The sequence below is a fragment of the Cynoglossus semilaevis genome, chromosome 12 (genome assembly GCF_000523025.1).
Source record: "Cynoglossus semilaevis isolate Cse_v1.0 chromosome 12, Cse_v1.0, whole genome shotgun sequence".
Taxonomy (NCBI): Eukaryota; Metazoa; Chordata; class Actinopteri; order Pleuronectiformes; family Cynoglossidae; genus Cynoglossus; species Cynoglossus semilaevis.
This window is the reverse complement of record NC_024318.1, coordinates 8,663,821-8,688,397: the sequence shown is the minus strand read 5'-3', so window position 1 is coordinate 8,688,397 and position 24,577 is coordinate 8,663,821. Positions and strand designations below refer to the sequence as shown.

The 24,577-nt window shown below is 42.8% G+C and overlaps 1 protein-coding gene across 2 annotated transcripts; it reads right to left on the bottom strand.

The window, feature by feature from the left end:
- Positions 1 to 12,421: 12,421 nt before the first annotated feature.
- On the bottom strand, positions 12,422 to 24,450 carry ccar1 (cell division cycle and apoptosis regulator 1). Of its 2 annotated transcripts, none has more exons than XM_008321911.3 (26): positions 24,371 to 24,450; positions 22,880 to 23,041; positions 22,531 to 22,706; positions 22,313 to 22,432; positions 22,091 to 22,123; positions 21,719 to 21,915; positions 21,438 to 21,564; positions 21,208 to 21,321; positions 20,892 to 21,069; positions 20,625 to 20,766; positions 20,383 to 20,538; positions 20,068 to 20,293; positions 19,864 to 19,977; positions 19,317 to 19,483; positions 18,254 to 18,464; positions 17,068 to 17,151; positions 16,341 to 16,529; positions 16,036 to 16,227; positions 15,696 to 15,932; positions 15,479 to 15,608; positions 15,046 to 15,134; positions 14,819 to 14,959; positions 14,259 to 14,379; positions 13,994 to 14,176; positions 13,433 to 13,638; positions 12,422 to 13,355 (listed from the first exon to the last, which is right to left on the bottom strand). In XM_008321911.3, the coding sequence occupies exons 2-26, from the start codon at positions 22,989 to 22,991 to the stop codon at positions 13,275 to 13,277; spliced, it is 3,726 nt and encodes a 1,241-aa protein (XP_008320133.1). In that variant the 5' UTR covers positions 22,992 to 23,041; positions 24,371 to 24,450; the 3' UTR covers positions 12,422 to 13,274. The 2 variants fall into 2 exon arrangements, with proteins under 2 accessions (XP_008320133.1, XP_016892933.2); XM_017037444.2 differs by having other exon boundaries at positions 20,625 to 20,763.
- Between the last annotated feature and the right edge of the window lie 127 nt (positions 24,451 to 24,577).

Genomic DNA, 24,577 nt, shown 5'->3' with positions numbered 1-24,577 from the left:
CTGAATTCAACATTTATTCTTATTTCATAGGTACTTGAGGTACTGAATTAAATATACAGTAAATTACTACTTCTCAGTGGACGTTGAATATAAATATACTCAGTACATTCTGTTATATGATACTGTGTGGAGTCATTTCAGAAGAAAGGAGTGAGATGAAAGTGTTGTTCCTGATTATGGCAGTGTTGTGGGTCAAATGGTGTGAATGAAGTCATAGAACAGTCCAGAAGGATGAAACACCTGCGGTCCAGTCTGTGAACACTGTGCTGTGAGCTCCTGTTTTCATCTGGTTTTTTCTTTTTCTCCCTGGCAGCTGTGGTGTTTGCATGAGGCTCAGAAGGAGTAAAAGGTTTTTTGTTTTTTTGAAGTTTCATTGAAGTTCTGAAATAACAGAGACCTCGTCGTCATGCATGAGAAAAGTTTTGTTCAAAGAAAGCCAAAGGAAACAAGCTGATTTTACATCAAACAGAACAGATGAATTAGAGGGCGGAGAAGAAGTTGAATAACTGACATAGCGAACATCCATGTTATTTCGCAGCAGATTCCACCTCTGGAATCTGTGTGTAGTTTCACACAAGCAAAGAACCACAAGTAAAACCAAGCTTTGGCCACAAGACACACACACAGTGGCAACTTCAGCTTTTCTCCTCTGGAGTTTCTCCTGAAATCCAAGAGATTATAGAGGAAACTATTTAGGATCTGATCCTGTTTATTTTTCACGTGCCTGGATTCAAACTATGGTTTGGGGGCTGGGAAATTGCCAGTGGCAAAAAAACAAATGGTGTTTTTTTTCCTCGTTCTTCTTTGTCCTCTTCTTGCTTTGGTCACTGCTTTCAGGGTCCTACAGCAGATCATGTCTCAATCCCAACCTCTGACCCCCCCACCTCTCCTTCCTTTTTCCTTTTTGTAGATATGACTTTTGTCAAGCTAACACTCACAGCTATTGCCTCAGAATTCCCCTAAAACATTTTTTAAAATCATTTCAAATCCTACAAAGAAATAAGATAATTTCATTGCATTATCTGTTGTGAAATTAATCTGCTTTGCTGCACCCAGCTGCAATAGCTCCACGCCCCCAAGAGGGGCCCAACCCCCCACTTTGGGAACAGCTACCTTGTAACATGTGTCCAGACCATTTTATGCATGTTTCTCCCACTACGTCTTCATAACTGTTCAAATCTGCTTCTGTAAAACCTCCAAACCTGCATCGAGTTCTTTCGAGAACAAAATGTATTTCTGAAAAAGTTTATGATCATTATTATTTTCCCCATATATTTATTTTCCTATATATATCTTTTTTCACAACTTGCACAGTCACGCCCTGTATGGCTAACAATACATTGACGCTTGATAAAAAGCTGAACTGTCCCTTTAAGAGCTAATGCACTTTCAATGACTCTCCATGGAGAAGATTCAAACTGACAGAGCAGCGCAGACAGTAGCAACAAAATCCAATTAATGACAAACAATAGAGACACAAACAAACATCAGGTCGGAGCTGTACAAATACAGCAGGACAGGAACTACGTACAGAAGGACAGTATACAGTAGTATGTACAATATAATGGTGAAAATGTGTACAATGTGTTTCCAATGCAGTACGTTTAAAGACTCAGAGTCCTGTGGCGCTGGGTTTGAGTCCTAGTCAGTGGGCCATGTGCTTCTACTGAATTGAATTATTACAGTGAACAATTGCATTTGGGAGGAATGTCCTAACAAGAGAAATGCTGATTCGAGTGTGTGTGTGTGTGTGTGTGTGTGTGCTGCCACAGGGAACATATTTGTGACCCAAATGAGAACCATACCCTCACATTCCCGGCAGACCCTGGTCCCCATTAGTCCCTGTTTTTACAGAGGCTGTCACAGCGTCAGAGTCAGGAGCTCAGACAGACTGACACCTCATCCATCACACACGCAGAACAAACCCTGTAGCTTCAGTCTCCGGAGCACCAAGGCCCCTTAAAGACCAGGGACCGGTCCGATATTGATATTGGAGCCCATGTGGGAACAGGATATTGCCCTTCCTCTTGTACATGAAAAGAATACATCACCTTGACCTTCGCAGGATGAGTTACGTGGCGTCTGAACCACGGTGGAGTACGGTCGGGAGATTCTCCGTGAGATAACGAGACACATGTTGTACAGATTTTTTTTGCGGCTTACGCTCTTAGAGTCCGTTTGATTTGGATTTTGAACACCGTCCGCTCTGAGCAGCTCATGTTGCGGGTCACTTGTAAACGTCTGCATCGCCATAGAAGTTGGTTCAGAATCAGAGAACACGGTCAGGGACAGGAAAGGTTCAGGGGCGACGTTAGTTTTGTTTTGTTTTTTTTTAATTAAAATGATAGAGTTCTGTGCTGTGCAGCTACCAGCTGGAGCTGCTGATCCTAAATCAACTGACATGGTTCGGATTTTGGTGAGTTATTCACAACAGAGGAGGAAAAACAGCCGAGCAAATGAAAAAAAATCACGCTTTCATGAATTCACATTGTTTTCTGAGGAGTTAATTATCTCTGTCTGGAATCTTCTTTAAAATAATACAGTGTCCTTGAATTTCAAGACCATTTTTAACTAAGGATGTCCGATAATATCGGCCCAATATTAGCATAATTGTGTAATATTGGGTTTTTTTCTTCGATAATGAAAACCTGATAATGCAATGTCTCGGTTTTGTTAGAATCACTCGTGGGGTTGAGAAACGTTTACCTCAGTTTTGTGGCATATATCGGTTGATACCGTAATCGAAAATTAAGTGTTTGGACAATATCGGCATATTGGATATCAGCAAAAAGTATATATCAGACATCACATCTGTCATCCACAGATTGACACAGATGTTGATGCCCCTTCTCGGCATATTGGATATCAGCAAAAAGTATATATTATCGGTCACATCTGTCATCCACAGATTGACACAGATGTTGATGCCCCTTCTTGACCTTGTGTGACCATAAACCCCCCATTTATCCAGACTCAGGACAGACACAGGACAGTTTGTTTCCAACATGAGGCATGAGGGCATATTTGTGAACCAAATACTAAAATATGAACATTTTAACCAACTGGAAGAACCCATTGTAGAAAATGATTCTAAACCAGTGGCTCGTGGTCAACACTACGTAACACGTATTGCAACGCATAGCTCATGCAGTAGTGCAGCAGGAAAAAAGCTTTAAACTGAAGTTTGAAGTTTTATCTTTTCATCTTCACTTATAAAATGTGGTACAACTCTTTCAGGTTATGACACGTCACACATTGGCACAATCAAATATAACCTACGTCTAATGTTTCATTGATGTGGACCTGGTCATCCAACCAGGAAGTATCAGGGCTGTAAAACAACCAAACCAAGTCAAACGCAGCAGCAGACTCCACGTCCTCACACTCCGACAACACAAAGCAGGTCTGGGTTCACCAAAAGACAAAAATAGTTCTACGCTGGAAGTTCTGCACAAACGCTGGTACCGTTAACTTCCTGCAGATAAACCCGTTGGCACGCACAGGGTTTTATCTGAACCTACACAATGGGACTTGACCTTCTGCGAGTCGGCCTCGCATTTCAAATCTGAGAGCTCTTTCTTTCCTCTGTTTAGTCTGCTGGTGGGACTGATTATCAAGAAGCAGAGTTCACTCAGTTACCGTAATTACATGAAATCCTGCACTCTGCCTTCAGATTTTTTAATTAGCATAGGTATCTCTCTCTCTCTCCCTCTCTCTCTCTCTCCCCCCTCTCTCCCTCGCTGTCCCTCTCTCTGTGCATTGCAGCCCTTTCAAAGTGGTATCAGGTGTCTCAGAGTGGCCGGAGACCTGGACGTGATCACAGTGTATATTTTGAATATGATAATTTCAATGAGTCACGACACACAAACTGAAACATCTGGTCCTGCTATAAGGCCGTGGCTCTTGGGACATTTTTGGAATAAAACAGCGCCAGAAGGCTTCCTTTTTACCTCCACGCCAAGAATCCACGTGACCCCGGTGGTTCCTGGGCAGGAGGTCCTTCATTTGAACCATATATGTTTACCGTGTTTCACTCGTGCATCACTGAAACATTTTTTACATTCGTGAGTCACGCGTCCCGGACGTGGCGTCACCTCGGAGTCGAGAGTCAATATGACACTGAGGTATTTAAAGAGCAACGGGTGGAGCACTGGTAGAGGTCAAAGGTCAGAGACGGGGTCGGTTGTAGTCCATGTGGTCAATGAAGCTTTGAAGACGATACATTTATGACGGGGTATAATTGTGGATTTTTAAAATCAGTCAGAGAAGAGAAACGGCAGGATTTAACAGAATTAATTAGCAACGATTTGATTTCTTTTTTTGTCAACGATAATTGATGAAAGTGTCTCAATATCGGCCGTTAAACAGCAATAAAGTCAAAGTATTTGTGTGGAATCCTAGGCCAGATTATGAGAAATCTTCAATAAATGAACTTTTTGTCCTGATCACAACAACAAGACATTTAAAGTGCAATGATTTAGCAACATTACGGCTAAATGTTCACCTATTGTTATTAGCATTTATCACTGTTTAAAATGTTTATAAAGACAAAACCTCACACTGTTTTCTTAAAGACAATGAGACTCGATGACAAACTCTTTGTGTTCAACTGAAATCAGCAGACGCAGAAAAGATGGACGAAGATGAAACCAGGGAGAACTCCCAGGATTCCATGGATCCGCCATCTTGAATTGTGAGTTTTGGGGCATGAGGAGTTTGATCAAGTTAATGACTTGGAATTCAACTCCAGAGGTTGTTCCAATTGACCTTCTACTCATAACTGGGAAATTACAACCACCCAGTACATCTGGAACACTGTTACATTGGCAGAGAACTTTCTTTCCAGATTAAACAAACAAGGGAAAAAAAAAACCTATGTGACTCTTCCAGGCCCAGAAATCAATGCAAACACTTTTCCAAAAACTGTCAAAGTTCTGCCTCAGGAAGCTGAAGACAGACTTTTAAAAACTTTTGGGTGAACGTCAGCCAAAGTGAAAGCTTGATCCGTGTTCTTGGATCGAGACCAGTCCTCCATCATCAGTCCGGCTTGTTAGGATCTTCTGTTTAATCCTCACGCCTGAGTGAACACGTCCCCAACATCAGTGGTGGAGCGCTCCTATTAGAATCTCATTATTTAAGTGCTCTGACATTACAGCCCTGATCAAAGGCAGAGCGGGGGATTGTTTGGGTTCAATCGCCGCGGTGCGTACGGACGTCTAAGACAGTAATGCATTCGAGCTCCAGCGCCTGAGAGAACAAATCAATGTGGGATTAAGTGAAACCTTCAGGCGCAAAGGGTCGTTTGACAGAGTCAGCGAGCAGCCAGACAACGTAATGATAGTGGTTTGGCCATAAAACGTGATTACTTACGTCGGGGATTGTAATTGACTCATGTTGTTTTAATAAGTCTGGAGCAGAGATGGTGTCCAGAGAAGTACTTGGGAGGAGAAAGAGGAGTACTCTGGGTTTTTATTCCTGCCTCTTCAGATGACATGAAAGTAAGAAACCAGAGCTAACTTTGAGATCTGAGTAGGAAGGTGCCGAGTGACGGCCTGCGACCACGTCCGCACGAACCACCCGTGCACACGCTGGAGATCACAGCCGAGTGAGAGATGTCTCCAGCCGCTTTGAGGTTGTGAAGGAGGTCCGTGGGTCTCTGCTTCCTTCAGCTCGTCTTTAACTGCCGTGTCTGTACAGACCATTAACTTCACAGGTGCAGCCAAACACTGTAAAGACAGAACACCCCTCCCCAGGGGGTAGATTAAATATTTACTGGGGATGGACTGAGCAGTACTTCATTCAAGTACTTGTACTCTTGGAAAACATGTTCCAGATTCTCACCACAAGTTCGTCAACAATGACAAAACCCAGGGACAAAAACAAGAGTTTTAAGGGACATAAAACGTTTTTTTCGTAGGGTGGTCCACAGTTGTCCCACTGGTTGTACACCGTGTATGTCTGTGTGTACTGTATGTGGTCCTGGGGAGTAAATATATCCTGAACAGCTGTTAAATATACTTCGGTTAAGATTGTTAAGTATTTCCAGATTAAAAAGTGACTGTCCTTCTCGGAAACCTGTCTGCTGCGTCTTATTAGGAACTACATGGGGACAAACTCCGATATTATGCGGAACATCAGTTCACGACAAAGTGGAAGCATGTGAACACGTGTCCGCCCAGTGGAGACTACGGTACTGAAATACATTAGGGTTTGTTTTTTACTGCCAACATATCCAGGATTCGTTTTTGTACTAGGTCAAGGTCAAAGGTTAATCAGAAAAAAATGGAACTATTTTTCTACAAAGACTTCCTATAAAGTGATGTTTCCAGCTGACAGATGGCGCTGGATCAGAACCCGCTGTAGAACTTTATTTGTTCCATTTAAGTTTAGTCACAAACGTGAGGTTTGCTTTGATTTTAAAATTGTTCATTTTTGCTTTCACTGCCCTCCCCCCTGACCCCCCCTCCTCCGGGGGTCTGTCATGTGTCACCTGTCACCACATAAAAACCACAGACAACATCAAACCAGGATCTATAAAGGACGGCGGCTTTGAACTGAAGAAGCAGAGCCCCTGGGGTGATGCCACATCAAAGATGTGTGCGAGGCGTATGAGCCTCATTAGTGCGGACCACTGCAGGCCCACCACTCAAATACATAATGTTGTTGAGCTGAAGGTGGATGCATATCTATTCCACACAGACCAGAGTACAGACTGAGGAGGAGCCGTCCTCCTCTGTCCTCACCGACCTCCGCTTCAAGGTGATGTCATGTATGCAGGAAATGCCTGGCGGTCACTTCCCGGTCCTACAGTTCAACTGCTGTGAATACCAACGGGCCAGGAAGCAGAGCTGGAGGACACAGGAGACGGAGGAGGATAACGTTGTTGTTATCACCTTGGCTGCAGTGTGTTGAAATGTTTCAAACGACAGCGATCAATGTTTTCAACAGCGGATCAGGTGTTTCCTCTCCACAGAGCAGCGGTTGGACTCAGATGGAGAAATAGTCTGCTCTTCAAATCAATCAGCTCCAATCAATTCCAGTCTAGTTCTTGGACGGTTTCCTCCGTCTACGAAAACAGATCCAACAACATCACTGACTTTAAGTTGAGTGAAATACGCACCAGGTCTCCGTAGGACAGGAAACCTGGTCCGTACTTGACCTCAGCACAAATCAGCTGTACAAACTCATTCAACAGTTTCTGGGTTTTTATTTTTAATTTAATGGAGTCAAATCAGAGCCACGTCCATTCACTGACAGAGAAACATCTGTTTAAAAAGCCAGGGTTTGTAACAAGTTTCTGAAGAATCTGCTTGAATTTTCATTTCATCCAACTCTGATAATGGTTTCCACATATGACACACAAAAAAAGACACAAATTATAGACAGAAACGTCAAATTAATGTGAGCGGTTTCTCAGAGATTGGCTTCAGATTTTTCATTCATTCTCTGTCTACAGGTTAATGTTTTTCAGGGTCGTGAGCAGAGTTGACAGACGATCCCATCAGTCAACGGTCAGTGGTCAGTGGTCGGTGGTCAGTTCACCACAGGATCACAAGTGGTCAGTGGTCGGTGGTCGGTGGTCGGTTCACCACAGGATCACAGAGATCAATATAGAAACAAACGTCCATTTGACATTTGACATTTTTGTCTTTCGTCGTCTGTGCTGAAGGCTCCAAATTGATTAAAGAATCTATGAAATTTTGCAATGGATTTTTAGGAAGTGAAGCAACTTTTCTAGGCATGAATTTGTAGCAAAGAAATATTTTTTCTCTTTTAAAAACAAGGAAATATTTAACTGTATATTTTCCTCATTTTTTTTTTCTTATTTTCTGCTTCATGATTGAGTTTTCTCTCTTTAATAGTTGACTGAAAATATTTGGTTTGTGACGTTGGAAAACCAAGTCATTTCTCTTCTTAAACCCCCTGAGTCACATTTTTCAGAATTATCAGCACTTTCTAGACCAAAAGTCTTAGACTAATCAAAACAAAACAATCCCCTTATTTTTTACTACGGTGTTTCCTTTTTCCACCCCGACACTGACTAACGGTTATAATTACACACATTGTTATTTTGTTGTTTCCCGTTTTGCAATTTTGCAGTAGAAATGTTTGACTTTATTCCAGTTTTGTTTCCCACTGTATGATTATCTTGGTGAGTGACATACTTTCCTTCGGGGCAGCACGCAGGGGCAATTAGAGAGTATGTGCTCCTCGCCTCAGAGTGTCAGAGTCCTGGGCTGGGATGAATGCTGGTCTTTGTCAAACCATTGTTGGTCTGTGAAACGTGAATCCTGTTTCAGACTGGTGGGAATCACTGCGCGGTGCCTTTAAAGGGTCACCTGATTGTTCTGCCCCACCAGGGTCCCCCCCCCCCCGGGACTGGAGGAGGACACTCGGACCGTGGACCATCCAGGGCGTGCTTGTCCTCCAGTCCAGAGCCGAGTCGTTCCTGTTCCTGTTGGGATTCCCCCGGAGAGCTGCTGTCACAAACAACTGTTGGACTTTCTCACACTGTAACCCAGTATTCCCAGGGAAAAGCCTTTGAGAAGGAGTGGGGTTGGGGGGGGAGGTCATTTCCTGCACCAACTGCACCACTTTGCTGCGCAGCTGAGGAACCTGGGTTCCTGCGGTTCCTGAACAGGGGCCCCCTCTTTCCCCGTCTTCCAGCTGGGGCCTGTGTAGGCGGCCGGGGTGACAAACAGAGCTGCTCAGTAGAGCGTCTCGTGTATCAATTACCTGAAATGTCAAACAAAACATAAGAGGGCGGTTGACTTGTTTGTGTGAACGACGGAGGGTTTGGAAAAGTCCTTGAAAAACTCGGAGATGTGTGACAAGTGAGAACAAACTGGGTTTTTACCCCAGAGAACTCGTGAGCCGGGCTGGGCTTCTAGTCGCGACGTTGTCGTCGAGGAAATTTGATTCTGTGCTACACAATAAGACAAAAGAGAGTGAGGCTTTTTTTTTAGTAGCAGAAAAAGTATATGCAACACAGCTCTGCCCAGGTATTCAAACCAGCAACCTTCAAATCACAAGCCCAATCCCATAAGAGCTCAGTCACAGTTTGTATGTATAAAAATACTATATATTTATATATTTTATATATATACTTTTGCATGTCTTTCTTGACATTTCTTGATCCAGATGCAGAGCTGGAGCAGGGATCGCCCTCTGTACATACTGTATTAAATGTGTTCAGTTGGGCCAAGAGCCATGTATAAACCCACCTTTTATTTTTATTTTATTTTTATTGCATTGAATACAAAACTTTTCACATAATACACATTATTTATTATTTTTGTATTTTTTGTTTACCGTAGCCGTAGATTGTTGACTGACTCAAATTATAAGTCGCTGTGGATAAAAGCTAAATGTATAGTAATGTAATGTATATATAGTTACGTTTCTATTGTACACATGAATACAGAAAATATACAAATTGTGTAATCTTCCCAAAATGCCATGCCCCCCTGCAGCAGTGCCAATGACCTCCTGGGGATTGCAGACCCCCTGTTGAAAACCTCTGCTCCACACACTTGGATGGCATTGATGCTGTGAGACATATTTAATCACAACATGTAACCTAAGCCGACTCAGTTGGAGTTTGGATTCTTTGCACTTATTCTCTGCAGCTCCAAGTCATCAAACATCATCTGGTCCCTCTTGTTTTTGGACTGAGACTTTGGTTCGTGTCTCATCCTGTCACCGTTATTGTGCAGAGACAATGCAGAGTCAACAAACACAAGTCTCCTGACGGGACCGAGAAAGGACGACTGCATGACGCACTGGGATACAACAGGCGGTCTGAGGCCCAGACCGCTGCCTCTGTCACGGAGGCTGAGACTCAACTTTTCACATTGAGGACGAAGGAAGACGACAGATAAAACAAGGGTTTGCTAAAGTGCTAATGAGAAGGAAGGAAGGATCAGAACGAGTCTACATGTATGTCACATGACCAAAGACTTCACAGAACTGATATTTACAAAAGGGATCAGTGAAAGGGGGAGACGTGGGAGGGTTGGGGGGAGGCATAAATGGAAATGTGATCAGTTACTAAACCAAACTCTCTTTTCTCCAACCCCGTCTGCCCCCACCTCTGGAAACTCTGAGCCGCCATTGAATCAGGCCGATTGTCAGCACACTGTCCTGTGAGTGCAGCAGCAGCAGCTCTTTGATACCAGGGTGGGAACAGGCGGGAGGGGTGGGAGGTGGGGGTAGGGAGCAGGGGCAGGAACACCGCCACAAAAGCCTACTGTCGTAGCCCTGGAGTGAGGTTACCTGCCCTGCTCTTTGCGGTGGGGTCTAATTACACATCACATGTGTTTGCATAAATATAAGCGTGCACGTCCGGGTGCAGGAGTCTGTGCACACACAGATCAGTTTCTGTGGTTTAAGGGGACTTCCTAAAAAAATGAACACGTTTCTTCATCTGCCCTGAAGTTTCTACAAAAGAATTTGTTCACCTCATCCCAGATTGAAATAGATAAAAGCAAGACAGAAGTACGGCTAAAACAGCCACCATTTAGCCAAAATACTTCACTCCATGGGGACCTGAAAAATGTCCCTGCAGGGACAAATTGTTCCCTCAACTATGGCTACACCAGGTCCACGCACACACCCCTGAAGGCTGAGGAGCGTCCATGTGTTTCCTCAGTGGACAGATGAGGTTTGTTTATCAAGTATTCAGAGCACGACACCAGGACAAAAGCAGCCTCATAACCAGAGGACCAGGTGACACACACATTGTTCGCTAGGAAATGACTTAGTCCAACAGCTGGAGACGGACAGACACGTTTCCTGCGAGGGGAGTCTTTTTTTTTTTTTAAGTGAACATCTTCCCATGGATGGGAATAAATTTAGCCATCACAGCTGCAATACCTTCCTGACCCTGAGTGACCTCAGGAGGGCAGGATTACACAGGCTCAGATGATCAGCATTTACACTGTAACAGAAGAAGGTCTCCAATAACACACACACACACACAGTCTGTGAAATAAATGCTGGAGAAATGTTATTTGAATTAACAGGATGTCTCTGGACTTGTTGAAGGACATGAACCTGTCTGTGTGTTCCTCAGTGACATCATCACTATCTGTCCTGTGAACTGTGTCCGGTCAGTCACACCCTCTTCCCCACCCAGCAGCAGGGATACTGTTCCTGATGGATGGTGAGAAGTGACCTTTGCTCCTTGACCTCTGCTTCACTCCCTCCCCATTGGGGCTAACTTTTCTTTTTTCCCCAACTAGGATTGATATCTGCATCCATTGTTTGACTGTCCCTCTGATTCATCTTATTCCATTAAACCAGTACTTCTCAAGACGGAATATGGCACGCTGGACATAAGTGTACCACTGCTGCAACACTTGAAGGATAACAACAGTGGTTTGTACATATAAAAATATACATTATCAGGTTTTCAATGGTATTTCAATTCGCAGGGGTGTGGGTTGGAGCAGAGGGCGTGAAAAGATTTCTGTCCTCAAGGGGGAGCATGACAGAAAACTATAGAGAATCACTGCATTAAACAGAAACAACAACAAAACTTTGTCTTCAATGTCTGGTCTTCCCTAATTAAAACATCAAGTGCACAGAAATAGAAGAAAGGTTCAGGCCTTGAGCTGTAAGTGATGCACAGCAGAGGACTCAAACAGAGGGCACCAGACCCCCAGATGTTCCACAGAGGTGCTGCGGAGGGGTCTTGAAATATTTAGTCATTTGCTTAAAATAAACAAAAACATGAATAGATAAAACAAAAGAGTGTATTATTCGAATAGTTGAGTATAACCAATAAACAAAATAAATAAAAAAAAGCATGTTAACGTATTTTTGTTTGAAGCAGAACGGGAGAGACATTTTAGATCACAGTTATCACATTCGAATAGTTGAGTATAACCAATAAACTAAATAAATAAAAAAAGCATGTTAACATATTTTTGTTTGTTATCACCGTTAACTGTTTAAAATAAAGTAAAATTTAGTCACTCTTGTTGAAAGCGGTACAGCCTAAACTTTTACTGGTGGCGCCATTAGCAATGACATTCACGTGTTTGAAGAAAAAAAAAGTAAAATCATAAAACAAGACTTTTTTTTTTACAAAATAAATATCTGCTACCACCTGCTGGCAGTATCGTAAATTGCAGGTAGGAAACGCCACTGTGCGTATCAAAAACACAGCTTGTTTCTCAAACAGGGAGGCAGCTCTATCTTGGGGTCAAGATTACATTTCATTTTGTAGCCTTGAATGAATTCATCAAAACCATTCCCCAAACAACCTAGAGAGGCTGGGAAAAAAATCCCACTGGTCACGGTAAACATTTACTGGATATACACAACACTCCAAAAAGGGGCCAAATATAGTAACTCTACACACCTGGCCTATAATTTAGGTTGGTCATAAACTCTGGTTAGAAAGGTAGACACGGCGTAGTGTTAAAACAAACCACTTTACTTTTTCACAAGACATCCATAGTGTACATTTTCAATAGAAAAATAAAAGCGCCTGCTCTGGAGCACGAGTGAACAAAGTAGTGGCTCTTTTCTCTGCAGCAAACATTTCCTTCAGCAGAAAGCACATTCAGTGAGCTTAATTATTGAGCTTTTCCCTTTTGTCAGCAAATACCAATCACAGTCAAACATGAAGCACTGAGAGTGGCAGCACAGCACTGGGGGGACAGGAGAGGGGGGGGGGGGGGGGGGGGGGGGGGTGAGTGGAGTGGAAATGAGAGCCCATGCATGATCATGTGTTAAAACAAAGCCAAAAAACAACAGCAGACCCAAAGGCTTTTAGTCAAAATGGATGAAATGTCCTATGAAGCAAATAGAAACAGTTTTTACACCTGTCCATTCAAAAATTAGTCTCTTTTAAATATAATTTTTCACACATAAATAGCATCATTTATTGGGGATTGTGGGAAAAAAAAAAAAAAAAAAAATCAACTCACATTTACTGGCATTTACATTTACACTGTGGCTATAATTTAGCCACGAAAAAAAAGCAAGAAAAAAGCAAAAAAAAAAAATTCAACGCAACAAAAGATAAATTAACAGTGAAAATAAGCCTCTGTTAAAACTATTTCTGGTGAGATCTATTTTACACACCGTTTTTAAAAAAAGAACACATTGAAACTAAACAACAGCTTAATTCCTACCTGGGACTTGGGAGAAAATAGGTCAGAGTAAACAGACTTGGTACGTTAAAGAGAATATTTACAATTATTATTGAGAGTCAATTTTTCTGATTTTCTTTTCTTCATTTTGGTTCAGAGAAGTTCACTCATTCATTCGTTTGAACCGTTTGTCTGAGACGTCGTCCTGTGATCACTGGAGACTTTGTCGCCAAACATGTCTGCATTTTCATCCTGAGGAGAAAACATTCAACGGTCAGTTTGTTCCTGAACCCCAGGAGAACGTGGGTCGTGTGTTAATCGAAGCTCACCTGTTTCAGCACTGCCATCAGTCCTTTGACAGTGGACATCAGGCTGTTACACGTCTTGTTCATGTGGTTGTGGTAGAGCGTCTTCTGCTCCTCTTCTCCCTTCAGAGTCTCCTCCGTTTGGCTCAGAGTAGCTTTCACCTCCTCCAGTTCCTGGGTTAAGGCTTCGTTAGCTTGTTCCAACTTTGCTATGATCTTTGCGTCTTCATCTGGAAAGAAAACATTTACATATAGCAGACGCTTTGATCCACAGCAACTCACAAGAGGACAGACAATCAGGCTACAAAGAAGAACTCTCCATTCCTCAGAGTGGTTATAAGATTGTGTTGAAGCCAAACACCATGCAGTTGTTTTATCAGTACATATATCCAACATTCTGTTTGTTACAGTGCACGTCTCAACAGAAATCACAGAAGGATCACAGCCGAGTGAGACAGAACTGTGGTTTCTTTAGCAAAGCTCAAATTGAGCCAGATCATTGTCCTGACGGACTACTGACACAGAGTGTAGCTTGCATCTCATCACCAAAGACAAACAGCTTAACATTTGAAAACTGCCTTGTACCAGCTTTAGCTCCCTGCACCATCAGCTTCTGCTCGATCTCCTCCCTCGTTTTCTCACTCTTCTCCAGTTTCTGCATCATGCTGCCGATGTCCACCATGGCTCCATTGTAGACGATCAGATTACCGGACTCGCTCGCCTGTGCCATAACGCGAGCCTTCAGGGCAGGAAGCCATCCTCGGTTACCTTAATTTAAAAAAATGGAGGAATAGGTTCATGCCTGTCACAATAATTTTCTTCTACCTGTGCTCAGGTGACTGTCTGTTACCTGTAGGGTTTTCTATCAAGGCCTCATTGAAGCAGAGAGCGGGCTCATCCTTCCCTCGGTCTGTCAGTTTACGGTAGTAACAAGATTCTCTCACCACTGGTTTGTTCAACAGCTTCTTTATCTGAGGCCAGAGAAGAAAAAATAAAATTTGAAAACCTGACATTTACTGTTAGAAAGGCACCAACATCAGTGAGACCATCCACAAAATACAACCAAAAACATGCCCAATATTTACAGGTCAGACCGGGCCATCAGGGCCATCAGGAGTTAAAGAAAAAAAACAGTATAAAATCTGACTAGAAAAAACCTATTAATCAACAATCATTGTGTTTACATTTTAGTGTAATATAAAGCATTCCCATTCACAGGTCTCAGAAACTGTGGTAGTGTTTGTCCATCACAGGCTCAGCGTGGTGCATGATTTCTCATCATTGACCAGATTTCACAATGGGAAATTATAACAGAAAACAATGAAGTCCAGTGAGCCTACCATTACTGGAGGGGGAGAAACTCTGAGGTGGAACACTGAACTGATGTGTGTGTTTTCTATTTTTATTTACCTGAGCTCGGGAGAGGTGGAGTCCCAGTGTGTAGAGAATCTCCTCCAAGTCCCTCTCCAGTAAGTAGCCACAGTGACTCTGGTCGAAGTAGACGAAGGCCATCAGCAGCTCCCTGTTGTGTGTGACCATCTGCTTCTTCTCCTGGTGCAGCAAACAATAAAAACAAATACCAGGTTTAAGCTCCGTCAGTAACATACTGAACTCGCATAAGAGTGTCAATGTCCAACCTTGTCTTTGGACGACCTCTCCTTTGATGACTTGCGGTCATCCTTGCGGTCTCTCCGTTCTCTGTCGTTGGAATCATCGTCGTCCTTGTCTGCATAGTCAAAAAATAAATAAATCAGAAAAAAAAGACAAGTGGGCTTCTCTCAGGTCACAATGTCACATAATAGAGATGAAAACCAATAATGCTAATGGAAATGTCGCTCTCTATAAAAACCCCTGACGCCACAGTTGGGCCGTTGTGTACAGTACTACACTCTGTCGCAAACCCCTCAGAATATTTATTTACATTATAGACGTCTCAGGTCTCAGAAATCGTGGTAGTTCTTTCCATCACAGGTTCAGCGTGGTGCATGATTTCTCATCATTGACCAAATTTCATATTGGGAGAAAATAAAACAATGTGACTCCAGATGGCATAAGAAGAGGAAGAATTACCGTCATAGTCATCGTCGTCTGCATCCTCAGCCTCCATGGGGTCGTACTCTTCGGGGTTTGCCGTGCTGCCGTCATCTTCGTTGTCATCCTCATCACGAGACTCTTCTTTTTTCATTGGTTTCTCATCATACTGGTTCAAAAGAACGACACATGAGGAGCCACATCCTTTGTCGAGTCAAAAACAGTTAAAAACACCAGGTAAAAACACAGTGCAGACCTTTCTTCTCTCGTCTTCGTCCTCTTTGGTCTTCTTGGCTGATGGTTCTTCGCTCTCGTCTTCTTTTTCTTTCTTTATTTCTCGTTTTTCAGAATCTTTTTTCTCCATCTCTTTTTTGACCTTTTTGTCCTTTTCCTTCTTGTCGTCTTTAACAGGAATGGAAGCGAGAGCTTTGTATATGCGGTATCCAAAGTCTCTCTGTAACATCTCGTTAAACAGTTCAGCAAACAGTGAAACCTGGACAGAGAAGGGACGATGTGAGATCAGGCTGTAATGTTTTTGTTTGTTTTTTTTTTTGTCACCAGGCAGCATTGTAGAGGTTAAGAACGACCATCCTCACCTCAAAGGAGTGCTCTTTGTTGTCCTCCAGTCTGTAGTCCAGTAACACACTCAGGGACATGACGCTGCAGTCAAACTTGCCATTTTTGGCCGCCCAGTTTGGATGTACGAGGATCGTGGGCTCATCAGGGAGGATGTAGCGTCTTTCTCTCCGCTGGCGTTCCAGCTCCTCCTGCCTTTTCCGCTCCTCTTCCTGAAAGAACAGTGTTGTTATAATATGCTATGTCAAATTTCTTTTGATACTTTAGACATTTTCATGAACATTTTCTGACAGAAACACAAACATTTTATAAATCTGCTCTGTACCTCTCGGTCATCTTCAGCACGAGACGGTTCCTCCTCCTCCACAGCTTTGCTCTCTATTTTCTCCGGCTCCTTGGACTCCTCCACCTGCTCCTCCACTTTCAGCTGCTTTGTGAGCCGAGCAATCAGCTGCGACTTCAAACCTTTGGAGCTCAGAGTGCGACAATCAAGCTCTTTCCGTAGGTCGTTCACCTATAAGAGAAGTGGACAGAAAACCTTATATTTACTGTTAAAAAGGGTAGGTCGTTCACCTATAAGAGAAGTGGCGAGAAAACCTTATATTTACCACCAACATCCGTGGGACAATCCACTGAATTCAACTAAACACATGGTCAATATATTTTCCAGATTAAAAAAAGACACCATTGTCATCAAAGTCAATCAGAACTGTTAATCTATTAATCCAGAATTATTATCCATTAGTCTTTTCTATGTGACAATGCAGTCAGGAATTTTCAAAACTGGGTGAAATACAACCACTGTATTTGTATTCTGACACTGTCGTGATTCCCATTCACAGGTCTCAGAAACTGTGGTAGTGTTTGTCCATCACAGGCTCAGCGTGGTGCATGATTTCTCATCATTGACCAGATTTCACAATGGGAAGTAATAACCAAAAACTATGAAGTCGCTACATCCTGGTATAACAGGACACTTTACACACAAAAACCAGAAACAAATCAGTGCAACAGTCGTACAGACTGATCTGTCAATAGCTTCTGTTTCTTACCTTCATGGTTTTCGGGTCAAGTTTGGCCCAGTGTGTTGGCGTGCTGACATCCTTGGATTCGTCGTCGTCCTTCTCCTCTTCATCCTTTACAGGAAATGATTAGAATAGAGAGAAGGTAGAAGGACAGAGAGAGGGTGAGAGAGCAAACAGTCAGCGCCAGACTCGTGACCTCAGTGAGCATTAATGTTGATCCGTGCAAGAGGCAAGGTCACATCTGTCTTTCTCATTCTGAGCTCTCGAATGTGTTTAAGTCCACTGCTACTGAGGCGTACACAGGTTTCTAGGTTTCTAACAAACAACCAACACAAATGGCCCCCAGCTGCCAATCAACCAATCTGTGGAACACAAAAAAGGTAAAAAACAATGAGTGTCGTGTCAGCAGGTGAACTGAAGCTGGCCTCCAGACAGTGAGGATAGGCTGGCCCTAACATGGTCTATGACTGGCTGCTGCCATTTATGGGTTTTTATACAACTATGTCTGTTAGGAGCCATCTGTCCTTCTGTCCAACCAACTGTCCTGGAAAAATTCTACAAATAGTCCAAATGAGAATGTGGAATCCAACAACAAGAACAGACAGGAAACAGGACTTAAGGGAAGTCTTATTCCAGGGTCAAACAGTATCAACTTTAAGTGGAGAAATAAATTCATAGAAGAAAAAAACAAAACAAAAACAGTTTTCACACAACTGACTCCACAGATTCCAGTTTGAAGATGTAAGTTATTGACTCAATTGTTGACAAAACATCAATGGTTCAAAGTTGTTTTTTTTTTGTTTTTTTTAAGAAGTCGGTTAAGACGACGGCGATTAAAAAAATTGCCAGGATTATAATGACTGCCAAATTACAAAGGTTTGAGACGTGAGCTGGAAGCTGTTTTGTCAGTTGCGATCAGGGCCTAAACCACACGACCTACTGTCACTGCTTCCACTGTATGTGTCTGCTGGATGTGAGGGAAGGTGGGAGTGCTGATGGAGGAATGGAGGAGTTGGTTTAGAGGAGAAGGGGACAGGTTGGAGAAGGAAACAGAGGGAGCCTAGGTGAAACGATACTGTGTGCCTGTGTTCATGTCTGTGTAAATGGATGGTGGGTGTGTCTGGTGTATAACAGGTTTGTTTGTTTTGTTTTGTTTCCTGTGCCTTCCTGTGAGAAGTGGGAAATGAGAAGAGAGGGATTGGCGGTTCAGTGCCTGTTCTCCATCCGCCTCCTTTCGCTCGGCCGACAGCTTCTCAGCCAGCTGATCCCGGAGTCCCCGTGACAGCACCTCCCACTCTGAGCGGGTAGGAAGACAATGCCAAACATCCGGAAGAAACAAAACCACTGTCTCCACATGAGCAGGGACTGTCCGCCCCTTGTGTGTCTCCTCCGGCCGATGATAGCGAATCTCTGCAAAACGATACCTGTCGCAAAGGAAGAGGTGCATTGGAAAGAAACATTCTGGTCAGGGCACAGTATAAAAGGCGAGCCTTCCTAAGGCCGGCCTTCTACAGCTACCCCCTCCCATCGGGTCCCTGAATGATGGTGCATCATTACAGAGACCCTTCTACAATTAAAAACCACATCTTAGAAATGGACCCAGTCTGCAGCTCTCCAACTGTTGTCTCAGGTTACGGCAGCCGTTTTCAGAAAGTTGACAGACAATCACATAAAATAAGTCACACCCCCAAATTCATCCCATTAGAGCTTCAGCCAATTACGGATGAGCGTTCTGCATTTAACCTAGGATACACTTAATGCACGGTATTAGGATAATTCACAGGGAAACAGCATCAACAGGACAGTGGAAGCCAGTTAAATATGTAAGATATTTAACAGAGAGAACAGAAAAATGATAATCAAGTAGAAAAGTAATGGCAGCGTCTTCTCCTCCAGGCTACAGCTTCCAGCCATTAAGTCCATGCGTTTGGGTTTTCATTACAATGGAAAAAATAAAAATGCGCAGACAAGTAGAGAGTTTGACAGAAAAAGAGCCAGGACGACAACGACAAACAAAAGGCAAAAAAGAAACCCTCCCCCCCAAAAAAAACAAAAAACATTGCACAACACAATAAATTTTCAAAAAATGAGTAGCAAATTAACAACACAATAATCATCAATATAAAAAAGAAACAAAAATTATCTCCCAACATCCAGGATGAGATTTAGTACAGAACAAACAGCACTTTAAATCTTCTCACACAGCGATTATAGTGCCAGCAGTTAATAATGTTAAAAAAACAGATATAAACAGTAAAGACAACAGAAGCTCTTACCACTGAGTGCAAAGACTAAGGTCAATGCCTGTGAGTGCCTTGCAACAGCGTATGGCTGTCTTAATGAGGACCGAGGGATCCTTCTCTGGGTCAGCTCCATCCAGAGAGGGAGACCAGTGACCACCAATGGCCATGGCCTCATCTTTACCTCTCATACCCACCAGAAACTGAAGAACAACAACAGCAGGGGAGTCACCAAGTCCAGGTAAGAAAGAAACAAAGAGGAGAAAAGCATCAGTACAATGATTGAATAACACATTGAAGTTTTAAGATTGCAACCAACAACAGCTGCGATTCTTCCACATTCTTCAGAAATAGGATTTTTTACATTGCAACCAACAACAGCTGCGATTCTTACACATTCTTCAGAAATGGAATAGGATTTTTTTATATCACCGATGGCACACCAAACCAAGCTAGCTGAACACTAGACTGGCCTGTCTCAGATAGGGCTGTCTTTCATTCCTTTAGCTGACTGTTGACTTGGTGCCTTCTAGCTTCATTAAAATAAAATAAATAAATAAAAAACAGACGAGATTAAATATACCTTAATGAGTCTGGCTGGGTGCTGAAAGGAGTCTCTCACTTCCTGAGTGTCCTCTGCTAAAGCACAGGACTTATGGTAGAGCTCCTCTATACTGGGGTTGGCCAATAACATCACCTGAAGCACAAAGATATCAATAATAAAAGAAAACCAGGAATCAGTGTTTAGTTTATCAGCAAAATGCTCCAACAGTGTAAATGCTCGTACCTTGGCACTGTAGGTGTGGTTGGCGTCCGGCGGATCCAGCACTGCCGTGTTCTTGACCAGAGGATCCACCTCTTTGTGCAGTATGTGGAAGTTACAAGTGTTGTTGAGCTGGAAAGGACGCGTCATAGGAAAAGCGTCCACCCAGGTGAATACGGCATCGAAGAAGTCGCTGGGAATGTAGAGGCTCTGATATCGTCTCCTCAGCTCCATCATGTCACAGCTGGAGCTGTGGCACAAAAGACAGAATTTAATTCAAGCCATGATGATTTTAGCCAAACATTTGTTTGTGCCAGGAAATCACAGAGAGTGACTCACCCATTGAGGCTGAACTTAGAGAACTGGACTGTGTAACGAGGAACCACCCTGCGGGGCCGTCTTGGTGAGCGATCCCGTCTTGGCGAGCGGTCTCTTGAGCGTTTACGTGTGGGTGAACGTTCTCTCGATCGCCTGCGTTCACGGTCTCTGTCTCGGCTAATGATGTGATATGAAGTAAAGAAATTGAAATTGTTGAAAAGTTTCAGATTATGAAATATAATGATGATCTTGCTCCTTCGCACCTGCGTTCTTCTTTAGTCCTGAGGATGAGTTCTGGGCCACGATCATTGCGACTTGGGAAACGTGGTGGTTCAATTCTTCGGACAGGCTGCGGTTGTGGGATCATTCTTACTGGTGGCTGAAGCAAACCACCACCAAACACTTCTAGGGAGAAAACAAACATGAGTTAAGCCTATCTGATTTTTCTTTTTAACTAAAAAAAAAAAAATCTCCAAACAACTATAAACAATTTATATCTGTTTTAAGATGAGGCTGAAATAATCTGTTACCTTTTGGAGGGGGCTGTGGAAGAAGAGGCTGAGGAGGATTTTGGAGGAGAGGGGCCAGGGAGGCTGCAGACAGCTGGGCCTGAAGGAGGGAGGGAGGGGGAGCCTGGGCTTGAACACTGAATGTGGTTGGGGGAGGTAGAGACTGCATCTTCATCAGGCCTGGACCTTGGGGTTGGGTCTAAATGAAGAGAAAGTAAAGAAAGAGAGGAAGAATTGGGAGCATCAGTAATGTACTAAAGTCAATTTTAAAAAAGGATGGAATTCTAGACTGTCATGCAATAAAATGTGCTCCTAAACACTTAAAGCTTTGTGTTACTTGTCGGGTGTCCACAGAGTGTGTGTCTGAGTAGCGCAATTGCATTGTTGGCTCATTGTAAAGGCTGCTGAGCTGTGGGGAAGCTTGAGGCATATTAACTAGCTGTTGTTGATGCTACAAGGGGAAAAAAACAAACAAAAAAAAAAACAAAATAGAAGAGTCAATGAAAACAAAAAATATTAAAGACCCCCCTACTCAAGCAAACTGATGCAATGGCACAGTCTTCTTACCGACTGGTTTGCAAGCTGAGGTAAGGTCTGGATGCGTTGGGCGTTCCACTTGAAGGGCATGTTGGGGTTGTATACAGCCTCTACAAGGACTCTGTCGCCCACTTGTGGGGTCTTTCCTTTCACAGCACTGAAAATGAAAACACATTCTATGTCAATATACATTTTTATCACGTGTGTAAGATCAGAAAAAAAGTCCAAAAATGACAGAAAGAGAGAAATCATGTTGAACCCCACCAGGTCATTTTGCCACTTTAATTGAAGTTTAAGACATGAAGCCTCACCTTAGCTGAAAGAAGACATCTTCATCCACAAAGCCAAATGTGTCATGGAGCTTGTTGACCACACCAGTGAAGACGCGCTGCTTCTGTGGCTGTGCCTGCTGTTGGTGACTGGACCGCGGTGTCGGGTAGGACACAGTGATCTGGGCCGTCTGCTGTGGGTTGGACAAGCTCAAACTGGTGGGCAGGGCAACAGGGGGCTGAAGAACAAAAAGTTTGTTTTTCCATTTAGTACAAGGGTTAGGGTTTAAAGAAAAGAAAAAAAATCCAATCAATTAAATTATTTACAATTGTAATGTGCAGACCAAGGACACTAAAATTATTAAACCACATCCTCAAGTGTATTTTCCAGAATTTAAGTCAGAAAAACTTTACCTGTGAAATGAGAGCCTGCTGAGGCTGAGGGAGCTGAAGAAAAGGATAAAACAGAAGATTTCACATGACAAGGACGTTTCCACAAACTGACCAAGGCTTATTTTGTTAACAATGCTTCAGGAGGAATCACATTTTTACACAAAGTCACAAATAAGGGTCTTAAGTATCATTCATTTTGTCAATGCACACCATCTTTACTGCATGTAAACTTAATGCATTTACCTGATGAGGAACATTGTATAGTTGCTGTTGGGGGGGCTGCTGTGGGGGTGGCTGTTGCTGTTGTTGTTGGTGCTGCTGTTGTTGTTGCTGATACTGCTGGAGGGCAGTGGTGATCTGAGACTAGACATTTAACATAAGAGGGATTGTTGTCAATCAATGAGTGACATTTAAAGACACTGCTGACGGTGCAGTGGACGACCCTGCTGTCTGTGACTGACCTGCTGTAGTGCTGCTGCAGCAGCTGCTGCTGCCTGCTGCTGCAGAGCAGCAGTTTGCTGAGAGAGCTGATAGTTAGCAGCAGATTGGTTGCTGAGAGAGGCTGCAGCCAAAGCCGACTGCTGCGAGTAAACAGACGGAGATGCTCCCAAAATAGATGGCTGCTGCACACCCAGGGCTATAGAGAAGAGGAAAAGGCATACAAGGTAGAGAAGTTTGCAACTTGAATGTAGAGAACGTTAGGTCATGGAAGATGAGTTTAGAGTTCTTAAAGATCTCCAGACTAAATATTTTGAGCACTGTAAAGTACAAAATAAAACAACAAACATGTCTGTGCCTTGAAGAACTTACAGTGCAGGCTGTTGAGGTCAATAGATTGTCCTGAGTGGCCTGGCTGGGACACTGCTGTGGGAGCAAACTGAGTCGCCCAGGGTGGATTCTTCTGTCCCCCAAATTGGGCCATGACTCCTTCAAGTTAAGAGCAGAATCTGCCCCCAACAACAAAGTTTATCACTAAAAACAAAGAACACATTAAGGGTGTTATAGTCAAATAATCTCACAAAGGGATGTCATAAAATGTCAAAAATTCAAAACATTTGAAAACGTCCTTAATTTATCTAAAACCTCTTCTTATTACCATAGTTTAAGTTTAAGTTTAAAAGTTTAGTTTATATGAACTATGGTACAACATAAGCAAGGATGTTTGTTTTACCAAATAAAAATTACTGCAATTAAAGCCACAGTTAACCAACTAAAATGCTTTAAATCAGACAATTAGTTATATTTAATGCAAAAGATTAATAAACCACACTAAAATGCAATAAAAGTGCCAAACCCATGTAAATGTAATCAACATATTTAGACAAGTTATTTCTGCTACTTTTCCTCCTTCTTTGTTGGGTTCTTATGGCAGTGATGCAAATTGGAGAATCCATTACTGCCACCTACAGGCTTTAATTGTTCACGTTAGCCAATATATGTACGTAGTTGTGTTCTGACTTGAAAAATAAAGAGAACAAACAGACAAAAGGTGAAATCCACGGCATACTATAACCTGCAACCCATTACACAGATTTCACCTGATTGTTTTACACAGATTTCGCCTGATTGTTTCTTACTATAAAAACCGTATCACGTTCATGCATAAACAATAACTTACATTAAAATGTCGTTTTTAATCGTTCAGAATTCGTCTTTATAAAAAATACCAAATCCCCTTAATCGGTTGGCTTTCCACTAGCTAGTCCTGTAAATGCCACCGATGTTGTCTATATTTTGAGGCGAAAGTAGCTTAACGCGGTGTAAAGTGTGGGGTAGCTTTGCGATCTGGAGAGCTCAGTATTTCACTGCAGGAAATGTAACCGTTGATATTTGCACTGCCCTGTGGATTAAATAAAATGCTGACACAGCAGCAGCTGTGACTGACACAAAGCTAACGTTAGCTAATGCTGACAGCAATGTAGATAAAAGCGGTTTGTAAACTACAAACGGTCCTTTGATATTAGTCGTTTTGTCCACGCTGTTAAAACCTCACAAAATATAGGTTTTATGTATATCTAAACACAACACAGTTGCAAAACCCTGTTGAAACAGCGGGCTAACGCTTAGCTTTAGCTCGTCCTTAGCTTTGTTGCCACATTAGCCTCGTGTTGGATTTATTATCGACAGGCCTGCAATCACTGTTTACTAGTTCTTGTCTTTAAACGTTGTTAAAAGGTATAAAAAACAGCAACTTCTAATACCAGTGGTGGTTTAGAATGTTGCTGGTCTCTAAACGCAAAATTATTTTTCGTATGAACTAATGCAAAAGGTTTTGATTTAGCCATAAACAACAGTGCTTACCGCTGTCTCCTGCACCGGCCGATGTACACTCCATTAGCACATGCGCAGGGCACATGAACCAATTTCTCCACAAGGGGCAGAAGCTCTTCGAGGGCTTCCGCTTTTATACATTGATCAACTCGCCTACAGGGGTCATCATTTTGTGGAAACACTAAAAGGTTACCTCGGTGTATCAAACAACGCAGGGCCGTTTAAGTCCCCGTACTG